This window comes from Ranitomeya variabilis, chromosome 7 (assembly GCF_051348905.1).
Source record: "Ranitomeya variabilis isolate aRanVar5 chromosome 7, aRanVar5.hap1, whole genome shotgun sequence".
Taxonomy (NCBI): Eukaryota; Metazoa; Chordata; class Amphibia; order Anura; family Dendrobatidae; genus Ranitomeya; species Ranitomeya variabilis.
The window spans coordinates 206,825,619-206,853,600 of NC_135238.1; the positions used below are offsets into that span (position 1 = coordinate 206,825,619).

Genomic DNA, 27,982 nt, shown 5'->3' on the forward strand with positions numbered 1-27,982 from the left:
GATGTGGCCCTTGGCTACATCACTGACAGTATATTTAGTGTGCATGCCATCCTTTAAGGGCTCAACCATATGGTTCCTAGAAACATCTGAACCACATACCCTCCAGAAAAAGTGTAGCCACATGACCCCCATAAAAAGCAGAGCTACAAGTCCATCTACTTTGATGTCTAGTACCCATCACATGTCTTGCGGACAGTTGCTTCCCTTCTTGGTGATGTCTTCAATATTATCTGCTAGAGATGAACGAGCCTGACTAAATTTGATTTCCAAACTCTCTCGAATTTGACCGGGAAATTGAATTAAAGTTGAGTTTATTTCACCTGAGTCAAATTGCTAGTAAAAGTAATTTATTGTGCTCTGAGGTCTCTCCAGACCCCAGAACGAAAGGGATAAAAAAATATTATACTACTTCACCCCTCACCTGTCCTGGCGCTGCAGCTCCCCAACCGCTCCTCCTCTGGATCACTTCCTCTCTCCAACTCCAGTCTTCTCTTCTGTCTTCTTCACACTTTAGAGCCTCATAAGCTCAGTAGGCCTTGCGCGATGTGATGATGTGGGTTTTTCCGCGACATCATGAAGTCACTTGAGGCCTTGTGAGTTCTGGAGGCGCCAAAGAGTGAAGAAGACAGTAAATAGAAGAGAAGCTGGAAGAAGGACGCGAGGCAGCAGAGGATCTCGTGGGAGAGCATGTGTGTCAGGGGAGGTGTATATTATTATTTTTTTTAAACTCTTGGCCCTAAAACCAATTAGGCAACATGATGGTCAGCAGGACACGATTTTGCTTGATTCGAACAAATCAAATCATAAAAAATTCAGATTCTGGTTTGATGATTTGTACTTTAGGCGCCCTTCGCTATAAGCAATTAAGCTCCTACTACTTACTCCTGCCCCGTACATCTTCATTACTAATACTAATGATTATTTTATCCAACATGCAGTCCGTTTTGCAGCGGTCTTTGCTGTAGCAGGTATAGTATATTTTAGGACCACATAGCCAGTTAGCACAATCCTATATCTGTTCACATCACTTACATCCGTGTTTTTTTGGCAGCTTTTCACACCTGCTCACCTACAGCCTTCACCTGTGGTAATGGGAAATGTGTGCTCTATCACTACCGCTGCGACCACTATAATGACTGTGGGGATAATAGTGATGAAGCCGGGTGTCTGTTCAGAACCTGTGACCCGAACACTGAATTTGCCTGTAATAACGGAAGGTGTATTAACCGCTTGTATGTTTGCAATGGAGTTAATAACTGCTATGATAATGGCACATCTGATGAGAGGAATTGCCGTAAGTTATCCATGGTCTCGATGAAAGTATATGCAACGTCTATTTACTTTTCTATTTCCGTATATCCTATTACAGAGTTTCCAAATTGGTATGTAACCTATTGTCTCATTTTTGCCCTAGGCTAAAGCTAGATATAAAATTTACTTTTTAAAAAGTTTTCAGAACTGGCTGGGAGTGACGTTAAAAACGCCAAAAGTCACAACATTTTTGCACCCAAACGTATCACTTATAATCATAATGATTTATTACGGTTTTCCGATATGTCCGTAAAAATATGTTGTTTATCCATGATAATTTGATTAAAAAAAAATTATGTTGGCAACCTTGAGCGGTGGCTCTGAGCTACTGAGCATGTGTGACCACCAGTTCTGGTACACTTGGGGGACGTTGAGAGAAAAAATGAAAAGAACACCAGGGGGCGCCACAGATCTTTAACTGCAATATCTATGCACATTTATAATTTTTATTTTAGGTTATTCCAATTAAAAACTAACAACATCAATTAGTATTCATGGAACAATCCCTTTAAACATACGGAGGGTAATTTATGAATCATTAATAATGATACGTGATCACATGGTCATTTGTCATCACTTTTTAGTGTGCTAAGCAGACCGAAAATTATGTTTAGGATAAAAAAGGAATAAAACTTTTCCAACTACTAACAAGGAGTGGGGGTGGGATACTGAGGATTTCGGTTTATTTAAACATTTTTCATCACTTTTCTCCTTCTCTTTTATAGCTGATCGCACATGTCAGCCGGGGTACACCAAATGTCAGAGCACCAACATTTGCATTCCTCGTACTTATCTGTGTGATGGAGATAATGACTGCGGAGATATGAGCGATGAAAGCCCCACTCATTGCGGTAAGACTTTGTAGCGCTTAATCAGATTACTAATGACTGCCCGAACAACGGAACTTTGGAGAACTTTACAGCAGTAATGTAGATGGAAGCCTGGAAAAGTTAGTAATTGCTGTCGCCGACTCATGACTTGAGCAGAATTCTGGAACCTTATCGACATTGCTCTTTAGGGCTTTTATAATCCCATTTATGCATTTGTTCTTCACAAACAAATAGCTACTATTTCTTGGCTACTGGGAGGGTAGATCCGAAGTTCTAAAGGGATGAGATTAATTTATATAAGTTAATAGGAATAGTCTGCTACAAATTAAAGACCATAAAAAAGTCAGGAGGAAATGTGATAACATTTTCAGTAATGGGAAAATTTGCATGAACTGAAAACAGATTTTACCCATAAATTGAGAATTTTGAGAATGATTGATCAGTCCTGAAGTAGAAAGAAGCAGATTTCTATGCTAATAAATATTATAAAGTTTCTTATTTTTATCTTTATTATTGATTTATGATAAAAAAATAAAAAAAGATTAAAGGAATGATTACTCTTTAATTGAATTGTAATATTCAATATCAATACTACATTTCCTCTGTAGTAGCCACTGTGTTAAGCTAGATTTTTGAAGAAGCACTAAAGTTTATATTCTCTTAGACAATTGCAGTCATGATATTACATAGTTACTTACTGTGTACTTACAATTGCTCATTTTGCCTTTCTACCCAGTTAATTCTTCTCTTTTCTCTGCTCTGTGTAGAAACAGGAAGTCTCATGTCCCTGCATTTATCATTCCCCTCTTCACCTCCTGACCCATCTGCTCCCTCCCCCCCTGCCAGGGACTTTTTCAGTATCCCCCTTCAGTGCACAATAATCTTGGCACATGCTCATTAGATGCTTTAATATGAGGGTTTGCTTACACTAGCAGTTTTTTTTCTCGCACTGTTACAACTTCAGAGGGAAATCGCAGCATGCTGCAATTTTTTTCTCATGCCAAATACAGCTGAGAAAAAAACTAAGCAGTTCTGCCTAGCCACATTGATTAACATTGGTCCGAATGCAATCTGATTTTTTATCAGATTGCACTTGTGTGAGCGAACCCTAAAAGAAAGGGTCTGAGTCAGTCTATTGCTGCTAATGTACGTGTGGACTTCCTGAAACCACAGGAAATAGGAGTCTGGAATAGCCCCAGTGGCCAGTGTTAAAACTGCAAGATGTCTAATTTTTTTTTTTACTACATCTCGTGATATGAAAAATAAAAAAAAAAAAGCCAAATATTATAGCAAAATAAATTTAAAAGCTTGATTTAAACAGTAGGTAATCGATGACAGTGCTTAGCACACAGTAAATGGGATTTTATATATTGCTTCTGGCAGATCTCTTTAAAGAAATTCTCATGTAACTTGTATTCCTGACTGTACTGCTTCCATTAATAGTTATTTGTTGAGCACATTACACCGGAGAGTTCATCTGACATTTAACATTCCAATTAATGCTGTAATTTGCTGTAAATAGATAAGTATAAGGAGCAGAACATTGCATCAAGCGAGGCATGTAAACTTATTCATTTGCCTTCTGGATTACTTTTCAGCTACCCTGACATGTACGGACAGTGAATTCCGCTGTGCCTCCGGACGTTGTATTCCTGGTCACTGGTACTGCGATCAGGGTGTAGACTGTGCCGACGGCTCTGATGAACCGGCATCGTGCGGTAAGAATTTGGTCAGGTTTTACAGCCAAATAACCTGAAAATATTGAGCTGTAATTAAAAATATATTTATCAAGCGACGTACTGTTGCGGAAACCTCTTACCTGCAAGAGCGAATTTGGGGTAGATGCAAGGGGTCTTGATTGTTTGCCAGGTTTGACCAAATAGAGGCGGCAACTGATCGCGGAGGCAAAGCAAGAAATACACGTCGGACTGCGTACAAAGCTTGTCTGCTTGACCCATGGATGGTTTTATTGTCTTTCATGTAGAGGAAGTTACGGTACATTCTCGCAAAAAGGAAATGTAATCTTCAAGGAGAGCTAGCAGCTTTCCTTGGCACAAAACCACACTAAACTGTCAGGAAAGAAAACCGATATCCTGATCAGTTACTTTCATGGACAGCAGAAACTAAGCGTGCCATAAATTCATTTGCATGATTATTATGGGCTTAGGAGTCCAGTGGACGGTCATCACTGAGTAGTGCCACCCACTGGACTCTTAAATCATCAATAAGTAGATGCTTAAATGAATAAATTCCTCTTTTCTTACACCAACTATTTATCAATCTGCTCAGCCTCACCGGCTCTGTCATATGCTCCCGCAACTTGAGCTGAATTTTTCATATTGGCGGGTTCCCTTTAACTGTTCAATAAACAATTATTAAAGGTGTAATGTCACTTCACATTATGTGTTTATAAATGAGCAGAATGGAGAAATAATGATGATTGCTCTCGTCTTATCCACAGAAGCTCAAAGGTTACATTGCTCCTTTCTCGTAAGATAAAATCAGACCTTTTCTTACATCTTTTTCTGTTTCTGATCACATCCCATTCTTTGTAGTTGCCCATGTGAGGACTTGCTCGAGCAGCCAGTTCAGGTGTGATGACGCTCGTTGCATCCCAGCTACATGGGTGTGTGATGGTGATAATGACTGCGGCGACATGAGTGATGAGGACCAGAGACACAACTGTGGTAAGGGCCCCGCTGCAGAATAAAGCAATATTCAGCTATAGGAATCAATGCGTGTCCTTGATTTTGGGTAACAAGAATGTGGTTGGTGCGCGCCCTTTAATCTTATGGTTATAAATCCCATTGTCATTGAGGTTAAACTTAGTGGTTACAAAACCAAAAATATGGGATGGCTCGAATTATGCTTCAAAAGGGTTAATATGGCCATACACATTAGATAGCTGTGTACCGAACAATCCTTCAGTTGAACTATGTCTCCCAACTCCCCCATATACAAGGAACGCTCAGTACCGCTAAGACAGTCCGGAGGCCCCCATACAATTGCAGTTAGTTTGTGGAAAAAGTCAAAAGCCAAGCATGAGCGACAAGGAATGACTAAGAAATTCAAAGAATATCAAAAAAGAAAGTCATTCATGGCTCCCTCAGGCCTCATACGAGGCATTGTGCATCAGTTTTGTTTGTAGTCTTCCTTTAAAGGGAACCTGTCAGTAAGATCAACCCTCTCAAACCACATATATGGACATGCAGATATTTGAGATGTAAATCCATCCACTTCTTTTTCTTTATATCTTCTATCTGTTGCTGCATTCCTTCCCGAGTGATTAGCGTTTTCATTCACATGCAAATGAGGTGCTAAGTGCTCTTGACATTACAGAGCACTTACCAAGGTTGTTTCTATGCTCTTTAGCTTGATTGCATCTTTAGCTTGATTGATAGTTCACTGTCTGATTTCCTTGACGGGTGCCTGACATCGCACAGACAGCGAGCTATCAATCAAGCTAAAGAGGCTGATGCTAGACATGGAAAGAATCGTGGAGGCAGTGGTTCGGGAAGGGCTCTGTCACACCTGGAGCACATTCTGCTTCATTTTCACATGATTTGAAACAGATAGATAGAAACAGGAATGCAGCAACAGATAGAAGATATAAAAGTGTCCATGGATTTAGCTTTCAAAGACCTGCATTCAAAATCAGTTGATCTTTCTGATAGACTCTCTTTAATTATGATGGAAAAAGTAGTTGTCTGACATCACCCAGTTTGTTTTTTGTTACCCAGTTTTGACTCTCTTGGAAAAATAACATTCAAAGTGCATAGATAAAGGGAAGACTTTAAAAATACCCTAGAATGGAAAATCAGTATGTATGCACTATTTTTGGTAATTTATTTTTTCTTCATCTCTGTCAGCCAGTCGTAGCTGCGCCCCTACAGAGTTCACCTGTATAAACAACAGACCCCCTGATAGAAGGTGTATTCCACAAAACTGGGTGTGTGATGGAGATTCGGATTGTTCCGATGCTTACGATGAACACCAGAATTGTACACGACGCTCCTGCAGCAGCACTGAGTTCACTTGTAGTAACGGCCTCTGTATCCGGAATAGCTTCAGGTATTGTAAAGCACCAACTGTGATTGGAACACAAAATGTACAGAATACCGAAATATGTTAGAAATCCCATGTCTCACATATCTTTTTGTGCCTTTATATCCAAGGGTCATTGTTATATTGATTTCTATTGAAACTAGAGATGATAAAATCTTTTGAAATTTTCAATTCTGACAATTTTAAAAAATTAAATTCCCATCCAAAAATGTTGCCGCTAATAGCAGGTTCTCCAATTGCCATCAAAAGAAGTTTATAGTACTTGGTGGTTTCCTAGGACATTGTATCCAACCCCTTTAAAGCTTTTTAGCGCAAACACAGCCTGTGGCATGCTATCAGATTCACTCCAAAATGTCTACTGTATTCTCTGCCTCAGCTTTTATACAGGCTGTGATAATCTGTGCTATACTATGTGAAGTCCAATACCATTGTAATGGCTGTGCTATACCCTGCATTATCGGGAAGCCCGTCCTTTGGCGCCCAAGGTCATGTGAGTCTTCCCTGGCTGATGCAATCTTCGGCATTGTCTAAAAGCGGTGGACATTTTTGTTGATTCGCACTTAACAAATCACAAGTTCTGGTTCAGCAAATTTCCTAAAATTTAACACAAAGGTGACAGAATTTGGGCTAATGAGGTATAATATGGCCAACGATGATACTTTTTAGAGAACCATTCCAAGTTCCAGAAGATAAAAGCCAGAGAGCATCAATAGCCGCTTAATGGTTCTGCAGAAATTGAGAACGGTCAATATTTTATTTTTGGCTTTAACTAATCAATAATGTACCTACCGGAGAAGTAGACCTCGTTGTTGGGATCCAACACTGAGCAGATCATGCTTTTATACATCTTCTGTTTATTTGTTGCCTCCATAAGGTGGAGTGCATTGTATACAGATTTATATCGCTTCCGATAAAAAAAATGACCACTCACCTCCCTAACCATCACTGCTCCATTGTAATCTGTGCTGCTTCTGCCGTCAGTCTGCTGGGACTCGATGCTAGAGACTTGCGCAAGTTTCTCGCATTGAACTCCCAAGTGTGACTGTGACCATACGCTTACTGTATATCTGTGTACATCATATCGATCTATCATTTCTAACACCATGAAGTTAGATAAAAGGGTTTTTCCATCATGTGCATTTATTCTATACTAACATTATATGTCATAAATCTATAGTAGATGAGACTTCCCCCAATGGGATCAACATCTAGCATGAGAACGGGGCTCCGTCATGCACAACTTTAGGTGACAAGGGGAAAAGAATTCCAAAACAAATGTATCTTAGATGGGAATATGCCTTTAACAAAGCAAAGTAAAATGAGAATATCATAGAATAATTATGATATGTTATAATATTTTTACATAATGTCCAGTATGTTATATAACATATAGGGGGCGTCTCGTATGGTGGTCTCAGTACACAGTATGTTGTGCTATGGGAAGTGCTGCTCTTCCCTCTAAAACCCCTACACAGTTTTTCTTCACTTTTTAAACAAACGTTGTGTGCCATGTCTGATATATGGCCTAAAGTGTATAATAAATTCCATCATGCATTATCTCCTTTTTTTAAATATATTTTTAAATGTTTATTTACCATTTGTAAAAACTATATTAACCCCTTCCCGACCCATGACGCCACGTAGGCGTCATGAAAACCCGTGCCTTCTCGACCCATGACGCCTATGTGGCGTCATGGAATGATCGCGTCCCTGCAGATCGGGTGAAGGGGTTAACTCCGATTTCACCCGATCTGCAGAGACAGGGGGAGTGGTGCTTCAGCCCAGGGGGGGTGGTTTCACCCCCCCCGTGGCTACGATCGCTCTGATTGGCTGTTGAAAGTGAAACTGCCAATCAGAGCGATTTGTAATATTTCACCCCAAAAAACGGTGAAATATTACAATCCAGCCATGGCCGATGCTGCAATAACATCGGCCATGGCTGGAAAACCTAATCTGCCCCCACCCCACCCCACCGATCGCCCCCCCAGTGCTCCGGTGCGTGGTCCGCCCCCCTAAGTGGTCCTGTCCGCTCCTCCGTCCTCCTGTCCGCTCCCCCCGTGCTCAGGTGCCCCCTCCCTGTGCTCCGGTCCCCCCCCTGTGATCCGATCACCCCCCCCTACATACTTACCGGCCTCCCGGTGTCCGTCCGGCTTCTCCATGGGCGCCGCCATCTTCCAATATGGCGGGCGCATGCGCACTGCGCCCGCAGAGTCTGCCGGCTGTCAGATTCATTTCAGAAGTATTTTGATCACTGCGATATAGCCTATCGCAGTGATCAAAATGAAAAAAAAGTAAATGACCCCCCTTTATCACCCCCATAGGGACAATAATAAAAATAAATAAAATATATATATATTTTTTTTCTGCTAGGGTTAGGGTTAGAACTAGGGTTAGAATTAGGGTTAGAATTAGGGGTAGGGTTAGGGTTAGGGGTAGGGTTAGGGCATGTGCACACAGTGCGGATTTGGCTGCGAATCCGCAGCGGATTGCCGCGGATCCGCAGCGGATCGGCCGCGGATCCGCAGCGGATTGGCCGTGGATCCGCAGCGGATTGGCCGCTGCGAATTCGTAGCAGTTTTCCATCAGGTTTACAGTACCATGTACACCTATGGAAAACCAAATCTGCTGTGCCCATGGTGCGGAAAATACCGTGCGGAAACGCTGTGTATTTTCCGCAGCATGTCAATTTTGTGCGGATTCCGCAGCGTTTTACACCTGTTCCTCAATAGGAATCCGCAGGTGAAATCCGCACAAAAAAACACTGGAAATCCGCTGTAAATCCGTAGGTAAAACGCAGTGCCTTTTACCTGCGGATTTTTCAAAAATGGTGCGGAAAAATCTCACACGAGTCCGCAAAGTGGGCACATAGCCTTAGGGTTAGGGTTGGAATTAGAGTTAGGGTACCGTCTCACAGTGGCACTTTGATCGCTACGACGGTACGATCTGTGACGTTCCAGGGATATCCATACGATATCGCTGTGTCTGACACGCAGCAGCGATCAGGGACCCTGCTGAGAATCGTACGTCGTAGCAGATCGTTTGGAACTTTCTTTCGTCGCTGGATCTCCCGCTGTCATCGCTGGATCGTTGTGTGTGACAGCTATCCAGCGATGCGTTCACTTGTAACCAGGGTAAACATCGGGTTACTAAGTGCAGGGCCGCGCTTAGTAACCCGATGTTTACCGTGGTTACCAGCGTAAAAGTAAAAAAAAAAAAACGTACATACTCACATTTCGGTGTCCTTCAGGTCCCTTGCCGTCTGCTTCCCGCTCTGACTGTCTGCCGGCCGGAAAGTGAGAGCACAGCACAGCAGTGACGTCACCGCTGCGCTCTGCTCTCACTGTACGGCGGCACTCAGTCAGAGCGGGAAGCAGACGGCAAGGGACCTGAAGGACACCAAAATGTGAGTATGTACGTTTTTTTTTTTTTACTTTTACGCTGGTAACCACGGTAAACATCGGGTTACTAAGCACGGCCCTGCGCTTAGTAACCCGATGTTTACCCTGGTTACCCGGGACCTTGGCATCGTTGGTCGCTGGAGAGCGGTCTGTGTGACAGCTCCCCAGCGACCACACAATGACTTTCCAACGATCACGGCCAGGTCGTATCGCTGGTCGTGATCGTTGGTAAATCGTTATGTGAGACGGTACCCTTAGGGTTGGAATTAGGGCTAGGGTTGGAAATAGGGTTAAGATTAGGCTTGTGGTTAGGGTTAAGGATAGGGTTAGGGTTGTGTTGGGGTTACAGTTGTGGGTAGGGTTGGGATTAGGGTTAGGATTAGGGTTGGATTTAGGGTTACGGGTGTGTTGGGGTTAGGGTTGTGGTTAGGGGTGTGTTGGGGTTAGGGTTGTGATTAGGGTTATGGCTACAGTTGGGATTAGGGTTAGGGGTGTGTTGGGGTTAGTGTTGAAGTTAGAATTGAGGGGTTTCCACTGTTTAGGCACATCAGGGGTCTCCATCGCAACATGGCGCCACCAATGATTCCAGCCAATCTTGCGTTCAAAAAGTCAAATGGTGCGCCCTCCCTTCCAAGCCCCGACGTGCGCCCAAACAGTGGTTTACCCCCACATATGGGATACCAGCGTACTCAGGACAAACTGGGCAACAACTATTGGGGTCCAATTTCTCCTGTTACCCTTGCAAAAATAAAAAATTACTTGCTAAAACATAATTTTGAGGAAAGAACAATTATTTTTTATTTTCACGGCTCTACGTTATAAACTTATGTGAAACACTTGGGGGTTGAAAGTGCTCACCACACATCTAGATAAGATCCTTTTGGGGTCTAGTTTCCAAAATGGGGTCAATTGTGGGGTGTTTCTACTGTTTAGGCACATCAGGGGCTCTGCAAATGCAACGTGACGCTCGCAGACCATTCCATCAAAGTCTGCATTTCAAATGTCACTACTTCCCTTCCGAGCCCTGACGTGCGCCCAAACAGTGGTTTACCCCCACATATGGGGTACCAGCGTACTCACAACAAACTGGGCAACAAATATTGGGGTCCAATTTCTCCTGTTACCCTTGTGAAAATAAACAATTGCTTGCTAAAACATCTTTTTTGAGGAAAGAAAAATGATTTTTTATTTTCACGGCTCTGCGTTGTAAACTTCTGTGAAGCACTTGGGGGTTGAACATGCTCACCACACATCTAGATAAGTTCCTTAGGGGGTCTAGTTTCCAAAATGGGGTCACTTGTGGGGGGTTTCTACTGTTTAGGCACATCAGGGGCTCTGCAAACATAACATGATTCCCGCAGACCATTCCATCAAAGTCTGCATTCCAAATCGTCACTACTTCCATTCCGAGCCCCGCCATGTGCCCAAACAGTGGTTTACCCCCACATATGGGGTATCAGCGTACTCAGGAGAAACTGGACAACAACTTTTGGTGTCAAATTTTTCCTGTTACCCTTGGGAAAATTAAAAAATTCTGGGCTAAAAAAATATTTTTGAGGAAAGAAAACACATGTTTTATTTTCACGTCTCTACGTTATAAACTTCTGTGAAGCACTTGGGGGTTCAAAGTGCTCACCACACATTTAGATAAGTTCCCTTGGGGGTCTAGTTTCCAAAGTGGGGTCAATTGTGGGGAGTTCCTACTGTTTAGGCACATCAGGGGCTCTGCAAACGCAACGTGACGCCCGCAGAGCATTCCATTAAAGTCTGCATTTCAAAACGTCACTACTTCCCTTCCGCTCCCCGACGTGTGCCAAAACAGTGGTTTACCCCCACATATGGGGTATCAGCGTACTCAGGAGAAACTGCACAACAACTTTTGGGGTCCAATTTCTCCTGTTACCCTTGGGAAAATAAAAAATTGTGGGTTAAAAAATCATTTTTGAGGAAAGAAAAATAATTTTTTATTTTCATGGCTCTGCGTTATAAACTTCTGTGAAGCACTTGAGGGTTCAAAGTGCTCACCACACATCTAGATTAGTTCCTTGGGAGGTCTAGTTTCCAAAATGGGGTCACTTGTGTGGGAGCTCCAATGTTTAGGCACACAGGGGCTCTCCAAACGCGACATGGTGTCCGCTAATGATTGGAGCTAATTTTCCATTCAAAAAGCCAAATGGCGTGCCTTCCCTTCCGAGCCCTGCCGTGCGCCCAAACAGTGGTTTACCCCCACATATGGGGTATCATCGTACTCAGGACAAACTGGACAACAACATTTGGGGTCCAATTTCTCCTATTATCCTTGGGAAAATAAAAAACTCCGGGCTAAAAATCATTTTTGAGGAAAGAAAAATATTTTTTTTTTTTCATGGCTCTGCGTTATAAACTTCTGTGAAGCACCTGGGGGTTTTAAGTGCTCACTATACATCTAGATCAGTTCCTTGGGGGGTCTAGTTTCCAAAATGGGGTCACTTGTAGGGGAGCTCCAATGTTTAGGCACACAGGGGCTCTCCGAACGCAACATGGTGTCCACTAACGATTGGAGCTAATTTTCCATTGAAAAAGTCAAATGGCGCGCCTTCCCTTCCAAGCCTTGCCGTGCACCCAAACAGTGGTTTACCCCCACATATGTGGTATCGGCGTACTCAGGAGAAATTGCCCAACAAATTTTAGGATCCATTTTATCCTGTTGCCCATGTGAAAATGAAAAAATTGAGGCTAAAAAATTTTTTTTGTGAAAAAAAAGTACTTTTTCATTTTTTACGGATCAATTTGTGAAGCACCTGAGAGTTTAAAGTGCTCACTATGCATCTAGATAAGTTCCTTGGGGGGTCTAGTTTCCAAAATGGGGTCAAATGTGGGGGAGCTTCAATGTTTAGGCACACAGGGTCTCTCCAAACGCGACATGGTGTCCGCTAACGATGGAGATAATTTTTCATTCAAAAAGTCAAATGGCGCGCCTTCCCTTCCGAGCCTTGCCGTGCACCCAAACAGTGGTTTACCCCCACATATGAGGTATCGGCGTACTCAGGAGAAATTGCCCAACAAATTGTAGGATCCATTTTATCCTGTTGCCCATGTGAAAATGAAAAAATTGAGGCTAAAAAATTTTTTTGTGAAAAAAAAGTACTTTTTCATTTTTACGGATCAATTTGTGAAGCACCTGGGGGATTAAAGTGCTCACTATGCATCTAGATAAGTTCCTTGGGGCGTCTAGTTTCCAAAATGGGGTCACTTGTGGGGGAGCTCTAATGTTTAGGCACACGGGGGCTCTCCAAACGCGACATGGTGTCCGCTAAAGATTGGAGCCAATTTTTCATTGAAAAAGTCAAATGGCGCTCCTTCGCTTCCGAGCCCTGCCGTGCCCACAAACAGTGGTTTACCCCCACATATGAGGTATCAACGTACTCAGGACAAATTGGACAACAACTTTTGTGGTCCAGTTTCTCCTTTTACCCTTGGGAAAATAAAAAAATTGTTGCTAAAAGATCATTTTTGTGACTAAAAAGTTAAATGTTCACTTTTTCCTTCCATGTTGCTTCTGCTGTTGTGAAACACCTGAAGGGTTAATAAACTTCTTGAATGTGGTTTTGAGCACCTTGAGGGGTGCAGTTTTTAGAATGGTGTCACTTTTGGGTATTTTCAGCCATATAGAACCCTCAAACTGACTTCAAATGTGAGGTGGTCCCTAAAAAAAAATGGTTTTGTAAATTTTGTTGTAAAAATGAGAAATCACTGGTCAAATTTAAACCCTTATAACTTCCTAGCAAAAAAAAAATTTCTTTCCAAAATTGTGCTGATGTAAAGTAGACATGTGGGAAATGTTATTTATTAACTATTTTGTGTCACATAACTCTCTGGTTTAACAGAATAAAAATTCAAAATGTGAAAATTGCGAAATTTTCAAAATTTTCGCCAAATTTCCGTTTTTTTTACAAATAAACTCAGAAATTATCGACCTAAATTTACCACTAACATGAAGCCCAATATGTCACGAAAAAACAATCTCAGAACCGCAAGGATCCGTTGAAGCGTTCCTGAGTTATTACCTCATAAAGGGACACTGGTCAGAATTGCAAAAAATGGCAAGGTCATTAAGGCCAAAATAGGCTGGGTCATGAAGGGGTTAAAGAGAACCTTAAATAAACGATTTTTCTTGTTTATTATAAATGCTGCTTTTCTCCCGAGTCCTGCAGTGTTTTTCTTTCGTTCCTGCGCCTCTCCGTTCCTGAGATATGACCCATTCTTCCCTGCTCCTAAATCTAGTATTGTTAGCCAAGGGGGCGTGGCCACCAACTCTTCTCTATGGGGATCTTCTTGAGGACCACGCCCAGTTGACTAAAACCGCTAGATTTATATATAGAAAAGAGAGGACAATATCTCAGGAATGGAGAGAAAAATATCTCCAGATTCAGGAAAACAGCGGCGTTTACACCTGGTAAAAATTACATATTTTTTGGCAGGTCCTATTTAATAGTTTATACGGCACCTGATTTACACCAAAAAAATCTATATTTTCCATGTGATAACCTTATATTTGAGTAGGGCAACGTTTTTCGTATTGAGCCTTTTTTTATATATATAACGTTATTATGGAGGAGGGTTTTATCTAGTAAAGCATGTTGTATAATGCTCTGATATTCTTCTCCTTTGATACAAGCCGTCCTCTGTACGTATCCATTCGCTTGGAAATTCCATCGGGGGAATCTTTCAGTCAAATAGTTTGGATGACATGAGAGGATTATTAACTACATTTTGTATTTTCACCACATTGCCTTAATTGCCAGCGCCATGACCCGTGACAGCCAGACGCTTGTTCTATGAATGGATGCCTTTTTTCTTTCCTGCCCCTAATCAGCTGCTTGATCTTCTAGGTGTGACAGACGCAACGACTGTGGAGATAGCAGCGATGAGAGAGGCTGCAGCTACCCTCCGTGCCAGCAGCAGCAGTTCACCTGTCAGAACGGGCGCTGCATCACCAGGGCCTACGTGTGCGACGGAGACAACGACTGTGGGGACGAGTCCGATGAACTGGACCACCTCTGCAGTACTCCGGAGGCAACCTGCGCCCCCAACTTCTTCAAATGTGACAACGGTCACTGTATTGAAGCCGTCAAAGTCTGCAACCGGATGGAGGACTGCTCTGATAACAGCGATGAGAAAGGATGTGGTGCGTGGAATGAGGTTTCGATCGGAGGGGGCCGGGTACACCCTACCGATGGGGGGGCTGGGTGCACTGTCTCAACCTTAAAGGGGTTTTCTGGTTTTCAAAAAGTCCTGTCTGTTTAAAAAAAACAAACAAACTTGTGCTCTACTTACTCTTCCTAGGTCCATCAGATACCCACATCCCACAGAGGCGCCATTCCTGAGATCTCGGCGCCACTATTCACTGTGGGTGACGTGGCACTGTTGTGTCCACACTAGACAAACTGCAGCCCTCACAGTTCTGTCTGATGGAAGTATGTGGTGTTATCATTAGTTTTACCGGTCACGTGATATAACATTGTCACATCACCTACCGGGAATAGCAGCTCCAACATTGTAGAAATGGCGCCATTCCATGAATAAAAAGAAAATTCACATCAGTTCACAAAATCCAAGTACTTAGGTGATCTTGTTGGGAGCGGTGCCAATTCCCAGGTGAGAGCAGAAACATATAGAACAACAGGCTCCAGCAACTACTATGAAAAAATATTAAAACTTACTAATATTACCGTAATCGTTTTTATTAAAGACCACAGGGCTCGAAAAGTGTAGGACAATTGTTTCTATTTGATCCCTTCTTTGTTATCTATTTTAAGAGCAAGACAATAAATGAAGTTTTAATATATTTTCATCTCAGTTGTTATTCTGCACATTTCTGCCACTTCAGGAAATAGGGTTTGTCCGATAGTGGAAAACTCCTTTAAAGTTCGATGATTAAGAATATATAGCTCCCCCTAGTGGTGACAGCAGGCTGACAAAATGTTATCAGTTAGCTTTGTGCCTTTGTAGGGAATTTGGAGCTCTATTAAAAAAATTAATGCTCTGAAGATATATTATCTATTTTTTAGCACAAAAAAAATATTTTGACAATAAATACAATAATATTACTACGGTAATTTAATAACAATATTACATTTAATACTATTAATATAATAATAATAATATGTATAGATAATATATCTACTAGAAAAATAACAGCTTATGACCAATACAGTATATTTCATACAATTTTAATTTTTAGAATCAACGTGGATTTTGGATTTGTTATTTCAGGAATTCTTTTCCATTTTGCACACATTTGTCCCTTTTGAATAGTGAATATGAATGACAATACTGTTGACTGTTAACCATTTGTTTTCTCCCATGCAGGCGTTAACGAGTGCAATGATCCCTCTATCAGTGGCTGCGACCACAACTGCACAGATACGCAGACGAGCTTCTTCTGCAGCTGTCGAGCTGGTTACAGGCTCATGTCCGATAAACGGACCTGTGATGATATTGACGAGTGCGCAGAGTCCCCGTGGTTATGCAGCCAAGTCTGTGAGAATACTGCAGGCTCCTACATCTGCAAGTGTGCGCCGGGCTACATCAGGGAACCTGACGGGAAAAGCTGCCGCCAGAATAGCAATATCGCCCCGTATCTTATATTCAGTAACCGCTATTACCTGAGAAACCTGACAGTGGACAGTCTGTCTTATTCTCTAATATTACAAGGTCTGAGCAATGTGGTGGCCCTGGACTTTGATCGAGTGGAAGAAAGATTGTATTGGATCGATGTGGGAAGGAGAGTTATGGAGAGAATGTTCCTCAATGGAACCAATAAAGAGACAATTATTAACACCGATATTCTGAGCGGAGAAGGTTTAGCAGTTGATTGGGTTGGCAGGTAAGGGAGAAATGCGGTAACTAAGTTTACAAGACTTTTCCACTACTTGGACAACTCCATCTTATATACTTGAAACCCGCCAATAAAATATGGAAAGCTGATACTCACCTCCTGCACCAGCGGTGTACCACCGATGTCAACGTTGAGTTCCCTGGTCCTACAGTGACATTGTTATGTCACATGAGCACTGCAACCAATCTGCGGTCAGCAATAGGCTGATTTGCTCGCACTTTCCCTCGAAGTATGAGAACAGCAGTCCATTATTAGCCGCTGATTGGCTGCAGCGCCCACAGGACATAACAATGTTACCCAAGTGAAAGAAGACCCAATGCAGACACCATGGTAATGGTGCAAAGGGTGAGTATAAGCTTTTCATGTTTTACTTGGGAAACTTGGGAATTTAAGAAGGGGTTGTCCAAGTAGTGGACAACCTCTTTAAGGTGGGTCCAAACATACTGTACCTGTCCGAAAAGTCAATATATTAATATAATAGACTACTGCTGTGAAGAAAATTAGAGATCTGCTAAAAACCATACAATAAGGGTATATTAAGGATAGTAGACAGACCCAATGTCAGCCTAGGAGCTAGTTCACATGAGCTGTGTTTCACATAGTCCTCGGCACCATGTGAAAAGAATTGCAGCTCGAGCTAGTCTGACCTGATTTATGGATCAGACAAGTGCCATATAGAGCAGGCAGCTCCTGCACCGTCTGTATGTGGAGCTGCATACCGAGAGCCAGGTGGCAATTTGTAGACAAGACTGGCCCCGAATTACATAATGGCCGTCTGAACATAGCCTAAAGATTAAATCACTATTGTTCCTAAATGAAAAAATACAAGACAACTAATAGAAGGGAAAAATCTGATTTATATTTGTTCAGAAATCACAGTAGAGGGGGAAAAAAGGTCAGGGTGACCACCTACTCATCGGGTGGGAGAAGGGGCTGATGACAGGTGCCTGGCACTGGCAGGTATTGTTCACCTGTACACTGCATAAACAGGTGACTACCAGGACAAGTGCATGGCCGGCACGTATTGTGCACCTGTCCAATTCATTATAATAGGCCACATAATTGGTCAGTGTCACACTGGGCCCACCAGTAGCCAACTCCAGTGTCCTCTTTTCAGCTACGTGAAAATGGGACATTATCCTCAATCACAAATCTATATAACAATGAACTGGGTAGATTGATAAATGAATTAATAAGATGCCGCCTTTGTCTGAGCATAGTGATTTGAGTACTGTTCGTATAAGAGGGTGGTGGCCCACTCTTGGGCAGGGGCCCACCGGAGGATTCTCCTGTTCTCCCGTGGGCCAGTCTAAGCCTGTTAATTGGTCCTTGCTGGGTGTGCAGGCATCTGATGCACGGTCATCAGCACCTCTCATCCCTGGTATGGAAGTAAGAGGTGATGATAGTCTCTTTATGCTCAGAGTCTAGTATTATCAAAAAGGGTCTGTTCTTTTCTGTAGAGGTGCAATACCGTACACATTAATTTTACTGCAATTCTAGGAAGCTATACTGGGTGGACGCTTACAAGAACTGTATCAGCGTTGCCGAGCTGGATGGGAGGTTCAGGAAGAGGCTGGTAGACCGCTGTGCAGACGTCAATAACACTTTCTGCTTTCAGCATCCTAGAGCTATCGTGGTTCATCCAAAGAAAGGGTATGACATTTCACACTGAGAATTACCTCTTATTGCCTGTGTTATAATTGACGAGATTTTCATTATATTGTACTTTACTGTATCTCTTATTTCTCGAAAGACACCACGCTGCTGACACGAAACTAAATCCGTCTTTTATTAATATCTACTTAACATTTTCCTCGGCTTGGCATGCAGGAATCCTTCAGGAAATGCAGCCATTTCTACATAAATGAATGAATTTCCTCTACATAGTTATTGCTGGTCCTTTGTTTTCATTCCATTGGAGCCAATGTGTTGGATAAACCCCAGGGTGGGCACATCGCTCAAAATTACCCTAAGTTCACACAAAGTGTATAAAAAAAATTATACAATTTTTATTCACAAAAAAGATGATTTCTTTTTACATTTGTATTATTATTATCCAAATGGCATCTGTTTTATATATCAGCAGCAGTTAATAACATTTACAATTTCAAATAGTTAATAATTGCAAAATATCCATAAAAATCGGATGCAGTACGGATGATCCATATTAGATCCAAATTTTTGGTGCATCCATAGGCTTGAAATACAGAACAGACTAGTGCATGCTGTGATTATTTTTTATCGTGAGGATATTCGATCTATGTGAAAAGAAATTATATCTGAACAGCCCTATTAAACAACATTTTTCTGATGGTTGTCTGTCACGATTTGATTAAACCAAACATTTCTATGTACAGTAAACCTATTAGTAATGCAAATAACAACAGCTTATTTTTTCAAATGTTTGTGCATTCCTGTTGCTATTATATCTTTTGTATTAGATTGGTTGGTGCCTATATAGTCATCGATCTCTTAACCATCCCTGCATATAGCATCACCTATAGAGTTGGACCGAAAATAGAAATACATCTGGACGTCTGAGATCAAAAAGAAACATTTGGTCTTCACATATTACAATGACCTGCTTCACTAGACAGCATTCTCTGGCACCAGCATATAACTGATGAGCAGTCACTGGTGGCCACGTGGTACTTACAAAGACTAGACCCAAGAGGGCTTAGAGCGGTGACTCATTAAAAGTAGTTGTTTTGTGTGCAGTTGTTTCAAATATGCTCCCACGAGAATATGATTAGGAAACAAATTCCAAAAAGTTTACTCTAATTTTATTTTTTCCCCTTCCAGACTCATTTACTGGACAGACTGGGGAGACATGCCGTACATTGGCAGAGTTGGCATGGACGGCAAGAACAAAACCGTTATCGTCTCTACTAAGTTGGAATGGCCTAATGGAATCACAATAGACTACACCAATGACAAGCTCTACTGGGCCGATGCCCACTTGAACTACATTGAGTACGTACTTAGAGAAGAATAAAGCCACTCGGTAACTGTTCATAAACATATACATGGCATGACTCTTTGCAGTAATGACTAGGACTTTGAGCTGTCTATGAATCACTGTCAAAATAGACACATATGCAGTTCTCGATCTCAGCCAGTCAAAAGTTGAATGAGAGCCAAGAATATTGAATAACCCAATGACACTCATTAACTTTTTATTAACAGATACAGTAAAATATATATATTACTACATATTTCGTCTAGCACTAAATAATCCATTGCCTTTTAGGGCTGTGATTTCCAACCATTTTGCAAGTATTAGAGTGACGGCAAACTTATGAATCTTTAAACCATGCGCCAGATCCAGCAGGGGGCACATGACCGAAAGCAAGCATTTTGCATACATGCGGTCACCTACCGACTAGACGTGCGTGGCGTCACTCAATGCAAGTGAATTGAGCGAAGCCCAACACGTCTAGTCGGAATGTGGCTGGAAGTATGAAAATCTTATACTTGTGGGCACGTGATCGCCTGCTCCCGGTGCTGGCATAGAGTGACGGCAGACATGTACCCCAAGGCTGGACATGCACTTCCTAATGAATTAGGTTTATCTTACTCCTTCATGTCCCTCATTAAGATCGGCATACGAAACCCCACTCTTAATGAATCATAGTCTATTTTTGAAAAAATGATACTTGGTTTAATTTATAAAATTGGTTTTTAATAGATGTGGAATTGATTAAATCAAATTGAAGAAGTCTATGTAGCCTATTTTGTATATTGCTTTTATTCATTCTTTTTCATAGACAGAACATTATTGACAAAATTAACATTTTGGGAAAATTTACATGATTCACCAACCTGAACTAGCTCCTCTAAAGACCCAACAAGCCATTATTCAGAGCACGTCTTCTTGCATTGTATAATATTACGTTATAGAATCTGGATATTATATCTAAAGTTCCATTCTCAGAGATCTTCGTAATTTATTAAACTTCCTCTATATTTACTTTTGCTTTTTTTAATCCCAATTTGCAGCCAGCAATCTCCATAAGCAGAACTGACCTAAGACATTTGCCTCAGTAGTTTTCGTTTTGCATTTTTTTTTATAGATACTCGGATTTGGATGGTGCGCACCGACACTCGGTGTATGATGGAAACCTCCCTCACCCTTTTGCCATCACTGTATTTGAAGATGTGATATATTGGACCGACTGGAACACTAGAACGGTGGAAAAGGGAAATAAATACGATGGGTCTGGAAGAATCATGTTGGCCAATACCACACACAGGCCATTTGATATTCATGTCTACCATCCTTACCGGCAGCCTATATGTAAGTACCGCTAGCGGAGCATTGGGAGGTGTTATGTTAGTTCTTATGTTACTAAATTCTACTTTTTATAATACATGGATTTTTTTTAGTACAGATTATTTAAGATTAATTGTAACACTTTTCTTTTTTCCACTGGTATGATACTGTTATATAGCCACTACATATGGCATTCCGTGGAACTGGGTGGGTCACAGATTCAGAGCACAGATCTGTAATATCGATATGTGCCCTAAGTCTTAATTTGCTCTTTTGGTTTTGGAGGAATGCAAAATCAGGACACCGTAGACACTTTTGTCATTCGGCTGACTAGTTTTGTTCTTCAGGCGTTTACGGTACATATCATGGTGGTTGCAATAAATCTATTTCTCTATTTCACTTTAGTCTTCTCTCCCGTAATACAGGTGCTTCTCACAAAATTAGAATATCATAAAAAAGTTAATTTATTTCAGTTCTTCAATACAAAAAGTGAATCTCATATATTATAGAGTCATTACAGATTGATCTATTTCAACTGTTTATTTCTGTTAATGTTGATGATTATGGTAAAGAGGAAGATGAGAGACGCCAGACTCAACAATGCAGATGAGCTGAAGGCTGCTATCAAAGCAACCTGGGCTTCCATAACCCCTCAGCAGTGCCACAGGCTGATCGCCTCCATTTCACACTGCATTGATGCAGTAATTGATGCAAATGAAGCCCCGACCAAGTATTGAGTGCATTTACTGAACATACATTTCAGTAGGCCAACATTTCAGATTTTAAAATCATTTTTCAACTGGTTTTACAAAGTATTCTAATTTACTGAGATAATGGCTTCTGGGTTTTCACTGGCTGTAAGCCATAATCATCAACATTAACAGAAATAAACACTTGAAATAGATCACTCTGTAATGACTCTATATAATATGAGATTCACTTTTTGTATTGAAGAACTGAAATAAATTAACTTTTTGATTTTTCTACAGTAATAAGATATTTTACAAACTTGCTTATTTTCATGTACAATTAAGTATTAATATTCTGATATATTGCTTCACTCTAGCGAGCAATCCCTGCGGCAGAAACAATGGAGGCTGTTCACACTTGTGTCTTATTAAAGAGGGAGGCCAGGGCTACTCTTGTGAATGTCCAGACCATTTCTTGGCCATGCAGTTTGGAAACATCGTTCGCTGCCTTCCTTCTTGCTCCAGCACCCAATTCTTATGTGCTGACAGTGAAAGGTCAGTACATCATATTAAGAATTACTTATTAATGAACTTTCATTTTTAAGATTTATTTGAACCTAAGATAAAGTAATTTTCACATTGACCTCTTGGTTTTTGTCTTTATATAACACATTCGTACTATATTATCTCACCACGGTAAAGATGCATCCCGATATGGTGGAAATGTGATGGGCAGCGAGACTGCAGGGATGGCTCTGATGAGCCGCCTACCTGTCCTCATCGGTACTGCCGCGTTGGACAGTTCCAGTGCAACGATGGAAACTGCACAAGTTCCCACTTCTTGTGTAACACAGCTCCAGACTGTCCGGACAACTCTGATGAAGATCCAATGCTTTGTGGTAAGATGAGACTTGTGATGTTGAGGCCATGTTTTGGTCAGTTTTGTATTTTGTATGTGAACACTATTTTGCATGAATATTAAAGTTGTATATGAGTTTTACCATCTCCCTTTAAAGAAGCCCTTCCATCAAAGTTTGTATCCTCTTAATATATTGCAGTCATATTATATTGCACTGTGTTGTTGCAATTGCTCATTTTGCCTTTCTACCCGGTAATTGTTCTCTTTTCCATTGTGTCTCTGACATGAATGATGCAGAATAATTGTTGTTCTGTTGATGAATCATGCAGGGAAAATAGACTTCCAGTTTCTACATAAAGCTTTGAAAGAGTCATCTAGTCAGATTTTAATCACGTGATGTCATAGATCTAAGGGAAAAGAGAAGAATTAGCTGGGTAGAAAGTCAAAATGAGCAATTGTAAGTACACAGTGCTAGATAATACGATGACTGCAATTTATTAAGAGGATAGACCTTTTGATGGGTGGAGAAGGGCTTCTTCAATTTTATGATGCATTGGTTTCCCTGCATTTATAATTCTTCTAATTGAGCTTTCCATTTCTTTTTTGCAGCCACTCATCAGTGTGACGACCACCAGTGGCAGTGTGCTAACAAGCGCTGTATCCCTGAGGCATGGCAGTGTGACACAGACAACGACTGCGGAGACAACTCAGACGAAGACAGCACCCACTGCGCCACCAGAACCTGTAATCCTGGGCAATTCAAATGCAATAATGGACGCTGCATCCCTCAGAGCTGGAAATGTGACGTGGATGACGATTGCGGGGACCATTCCGATGAGCCCATTCAGGAGTGCAGTAAGAATTGATTCTATGTTCCTAATAACATAGTAATTACATATGAGACTTATACGGTACCTTACCTACTATGCATCCCCATATAATCTGAGACAGGGGTTATCGGGTCTATGCTACACATACGATACTACATTGTCATGTTACTGTAGTCTGGGAGTTTTAGCATGACAGCAAATGCATCCTATCAAAAAGATTTTGGAAAAAAATACACTACTGAATTAGAATTCCAGAAATGTATCCTTTCTCTGCATTAAACATATCTATGTAGCTTGATCATTGGTCTTCAAATTTGCTTCAACTGTATAGTTCGTCCACCCTGATTCTCCTGCTGGGTGTAACGATTCCTCCGCTCAGTGGATGATTCTGTGGAAACAGTCCTGATGAGCTGTCTGTGTCTTGATTGTCAGCTTGGTCGTCCAATTATGTGATGGGCTTGCTGGGCTGTTGGTGCCTTGATTGACAGCTCTGCTGTCCAATCTGTGACTGGGGCGTGCGGGACTTCTGCAGGTGTTCAGTGTTCTGGTACTGGCAAAGCTACTTAACTGAGCTGTCTGCCCCTGATGTTTGCCAGATGTAGTTTGTGCTTCTTGGTGAGCGTTAGCCTGATTCTGTTGTTCTGAGTTCTGATCTTCTGCTGCCTGACACTTTGGACCGTGTTCTGACTATCCCTTTGTCTTGTCCTTCAGCTTTTGCTCCGCTATCTCTTGTTATTGACCTTGGACTGTGACCTGACTTCCGCCTTTGTCTTTTCCCTTGGTTATCTACGTACTCTCTCGGTATTGACGTTGGAACGTCTGACTCTTTTGCCTCACGGCCTGTCCATGAGTAGTGACTAGCATCACACTGGGGATGATATCTGGAGTATTTAGAGAGAGAATCCTGTTGGTGGACCAACAATTCAATTTGGAGAAAATTAGGAGACCAGTTGATAAAGGGTAAGGGAGCACAACAATATCAAGAAAGTATGATATAGGAGATCAATCAATGAGGTGCTACAACAGGTAGAAAACTCACGTGTGCACGTAATTACATGTAATTACAGGTAGTCTTTTTTCTTCCTTCTCCTCAAATTAGCAGACCAGTGAACATGCTACTTTTCAGGTAATTTTTGTAAGATCTTTTAGATAGGATGCATAAAACCCCTTAAAGCCTTTAGTGCAGGCCACCGGGATTCCAGCTTTCGAGTCTTGCAGTGTAACCCTCATACAGGTGCACAGCTATATAAGCATGTCAGACAAAAACGGTGAAAAGATATCTGCTCTCCGTAAGGCGATGAAAAGTTACAAGTTTATGTCAGGAACATAAATATACACAGAACATCTAAGTTGGAAAAAACCAATACATTTCAACCAGAATGTCTTAATCATGATTGGGACCTTCTGCTCAAAACGCGTTGATTTTGCTGACTGATCTGTTCTGTCTATATTTATGTTCCTGAAAACAACTTGAAGATTTTAGTCTACTTACGGAGTGTCCGATATCTTTTTACTATTAAGTCTTTTTCTCTTTGGTTCCATCAACGAAAAGCTCAAGAAAATGAATGGAAAAAGTTGTGCAACTGCAACATATAATGGCCGGCATATATACTGAATTTTATTCACAAATGAATTATAAACTATAAATACAGAAGCAGACAATGCATGATAAGATAACAGGTAAACTACGTGTTTTCTACAATCTGTTTTCAGTGGGTCCTGCTTATCGATGTGACAATCACACTGACTTTGACTGCAAGACTAACTATCGGTGCATCCCGCTGTGGGCTGTGTGCAATGGCTATGATGACTGTAGAGATAACTCTGATGAAGAAAACTGTGGTAAGATTTTTGGATTACAAAAATCAAAATTTCCCTGACCACCATATATAACCAGCTTTAGTAAAACGTAAAGTGGAATTTCTACACTGCCAATATATAAATGGTAAGGAGGGAAAATATTAATGTAGACGTTTGGAGCAGTTGAGAAAACTGTAGAAGTCCATTCATTTTTTTTAGTGGCCAGAAAATAATTTCCAAAGGATCTAATAAAAAACATAAAAAATACTGAATAAGAAAACAAAACAACCTAAAAAGAGAGGCAAAAATTTAGACATTTTGCTAAGTGGGAAAGCCATAGGCTCAGGGGTTGGCTTTATTGCTTTGCAGCACTGAAGTCCTGGACTTGAATCTGATGAGGGCAAGATACACATATAGTGTGAGTGTGTTTTTGTGTAGCTAATTGTGTGTGTATCAAAGCTAAGTGTGTGTGTCCAGAGCTAAGTGTGTGTATCAAAGCTCTGTATGTGTATGTCAGAGCTCTGTGTGTGTTTGCTTGTGTAGCTAAATGTGTGTTTGAGCTAAGAATGTGTATATCAGAGCTAAGTGTGTGTTTGTGTAGCTAAGTGTGTGTATCCGAGCTAAATATGTGTTTATGTATCTGTGTGAGTATCAGCGAAGTGTGTGTATGTCTGAGCTAAGTGTGTGTATTTGTGTAGCTAATAGTGATGAGCGAATATACTCGTTACTCGAGATTTACCGAGCACGCTCGGGGGTCCTCCGAGTATTTTTTAGTGCTCGGAGATTTAGTTCTTGCCGCAGCTGAATGATTTACATCTGTTAGCCAGCCAGGGCCGTTTCTTCAACAGGGCGGGCAGGGCGGCCACACGGGGCGCCGTGGGGCCGGGGGGCGCAGGAGAGGCCTCGGGCCCCGGTGGTCCCCTGCCCGCTGCTGCTGCTGTTTAAGGGCTGTCAGGGGCGCGGATGCCGCGCTCAGTGCTGAGCGCGGGCGCGCCCTGCCCGAACTCAGCTGCAAATCTGACAGCTGAGCGGTCAGATCATCGCCTCGCGTCGCCGCGCCCCCCCCCCCCGCACCGCACATAATGGTTGCGGCCACCTCGGCGCCGCCACTCACCCATACCTCCCAACCGTCCCGATTTCAGCGGGACAGTCCCGCTTTGGCACCGGGGTCCCGCTGTCCCGCTTCGGGCATTTAAAATCCCGAATTTGCGGCCGCCGGTGAAGCCCCGCCCACTTCCGGGACGTAGAGAGAGCCTGTTTTTTTTTTTTTTTATATAAAAGCTGCCTCCTGACCGCCCGCGCAACACCCCCCCCCCCTCCCGCCCCCTGTGCGGCGCTGCCACGCTGAAGGAGAGAGCCTGCAGCAATCAAGAAGAAAGGTCAGCGATTCACTACCTCTGGCTGTGTGTGCACGGAGCTCCGGCTTCTGCTCTTAGCTGCTATCCCGGCAGAGAAGGAGAGACGGGGGAGGTGCCGGGATAGTGCAGAGCTGTGAGCAGGAGACTGAAGACTTCAGCAGAGAGCTGCACATGGACATCAGCCGCCCCTGCATCACAGAGGAGATTGTGTGTGTGTGATGTGTGTGATGGCTGCGTGTGTGTGTGTGTGATGGCTGGGTGTGTGTGTGTGATGGCTGTGTGTGTGTGATGGCTGCGTGTGTGTGTGTGTGATGGCTGCGTGTGTGTGATGGCTGCGTGTGTGTGTGTGATGGCTGTGTGTGTGTGATGGCTGCGTGTGTGTGTGTGTGATGGCTGCGTGTGTGTGTGTGTGATGGCTGCGTGTGTGTGTGTGATGGCTGCGTGTGTGTGTGATGGCTGCGTGTGTGTGTGTGATGGCTGCGTGTGTGTGTGTGATGGCTGCGTGTGTGTGTGATGGCTGCATGTGTGATGGCTGCGCGTGTGTGTGTGTGTGTGATGGCTGCGTGTGTGTGTGTGATGGCTGTGTGTGTGATGGCTGCGTGTGTGTGTGATGGCTGCGTGTGTGTGTGTGATGGCTGCGTGTGTGTGATGGCTGCGTGTGTGTGATGGCTGCGTGTGTGTGATGGCTGCGTGTGTGTGATGGCTGCGTGTGTGTGTGATGGCTGTGTGTGTGTGATGGCTGCGTGTGTGTGATGGCTGTGTGTGTGTGATGGCTGTGTGTGTGTGATGGCTGTGTGTGTGTGATGGCTGTGTGTGTGTGATGGCTGTGTGTGTGTGATGGCTGCGTGTGTGTGATGGCTGCGTGTGTGTGTGATGGCTGCGTGTGTGTGTGTGTGTGATGGCTGCGTGTGTGATGTCTGCGTGTGTGTGTGATGGCTGCATGTGTGTGTGATGGCTGCGTGTGTGTGTGTGTGTGATGGCTGCGTGTGTGTGTGTGATGGCTGCGTGTGTGTGTGTGTGATGGCTGCGTGTGTGTGTGTGTGATGGCTGCGTGTGTGTGTGATGGCTGCGTGTGTGATGCATTTGTGTCAAAGCTGCATGTGTTTGTGAGCTGCGTGCGTGTGAGCTGCGTGCCTGTGTGTGAGCTGCGTGCCTGTATGTCATTATACAGTATGGAGCATCATGTGTGGTCATTATACAATATGGAGCATCATGTGCGGTCATTATACAGTATGGAGCATCATGTGCGGTCATTATACAGTATGGAGCATTATGTGTGGCCATTATACAGTATGGAGCATCATGTGCGGTCATTGTACAGTATGGAGCATCATGTGCGGTCATTATACAGTATGGAGCATCATGTGCGGTCATTATACAGTATGGAGCATCATGTGTGGCCATTATACAGTATGGAGCATCATGTGCGGTCATTATACAGTCTGGAGCATCATGTGCGGTCATTATACAGTCTGGAGCATCATGTGCGGTCATTATACAGTCTGGAGCATCATGTGCGGTCATTATACAGTCTGGAGCATCATGTGCGGTCATTATACAGTCTGGAGCATCATGTGCGGTCATTATACAGTCTGGAGCATCATGTGCGGTCATTATACAGTATGGAGCATCATTTGCGGTCATACAGTATGGAGCATCATGTGCGGTCATTATACAGTATGGAGCATC

General features: G+C 42.5%; 1 protein-coding gene across 3 annotated transcripts in view; it reads left to right on the forward strand.

The window, feature by feature from the left end:
• Positions 1-27,982, forward strand: part of LRP2 (LDL receptor related protein 2) — a 218,059-nt gene that overhangs the window by 148,363 nt on the left and 41,714 nt on the right. For all 3 annotated transcript variants that reach the window (XM_077272772.1, XM_077272773.1, XM_077272774.1), the window contains 14 exons: positions 1,052-1,294; positions 2,037-2,162; positions 3,740-3,859; positions 4,697-4,828; positions 6,011-6,212; positions 14,476-14,771; positions 15,956-16,472; positions 17,985-18,137; positions 19,287-19,457; positions 20,558-20,781; positions 21,824-22,001; positions 22,149-22,345; positions 22,915-23,160; positions 24,849-24,977. In XM_077272772.1, coding sequence (XP_077128887.1) covers positions 1,052-1,294; positions 2,037-2,162; positions 3,740-3,859; positions 4,697-4,828; positions 6,011-6,212; positions 14,476-14,771; positions 15,956-16,472; positions 17,985-18,137; positions 19,287-19,457; positions 20,558-20,781; positions 21,824-22,001; positions 22,149-22,345; positions 22,915-23,160; positions 24,849-24,977 — 2,934 coding nt within the window. The remainder of the gene's footprint in view (positions 1-1,051; positions 1,295-2,036; positions 2,163-3,739; positions 3,860-4,696; positions 4,829-6,010; positions 6,213-14,475; positions 14,772-15,955; positions 16,473-17,984; positions 18,138-19,286; positions 19,458-20,557; positions 20,782-21,823; positions 22,002-22,148; positions 22,346-22,914; positions 23,161-24,848; positions 24,978-27,982) is intronic.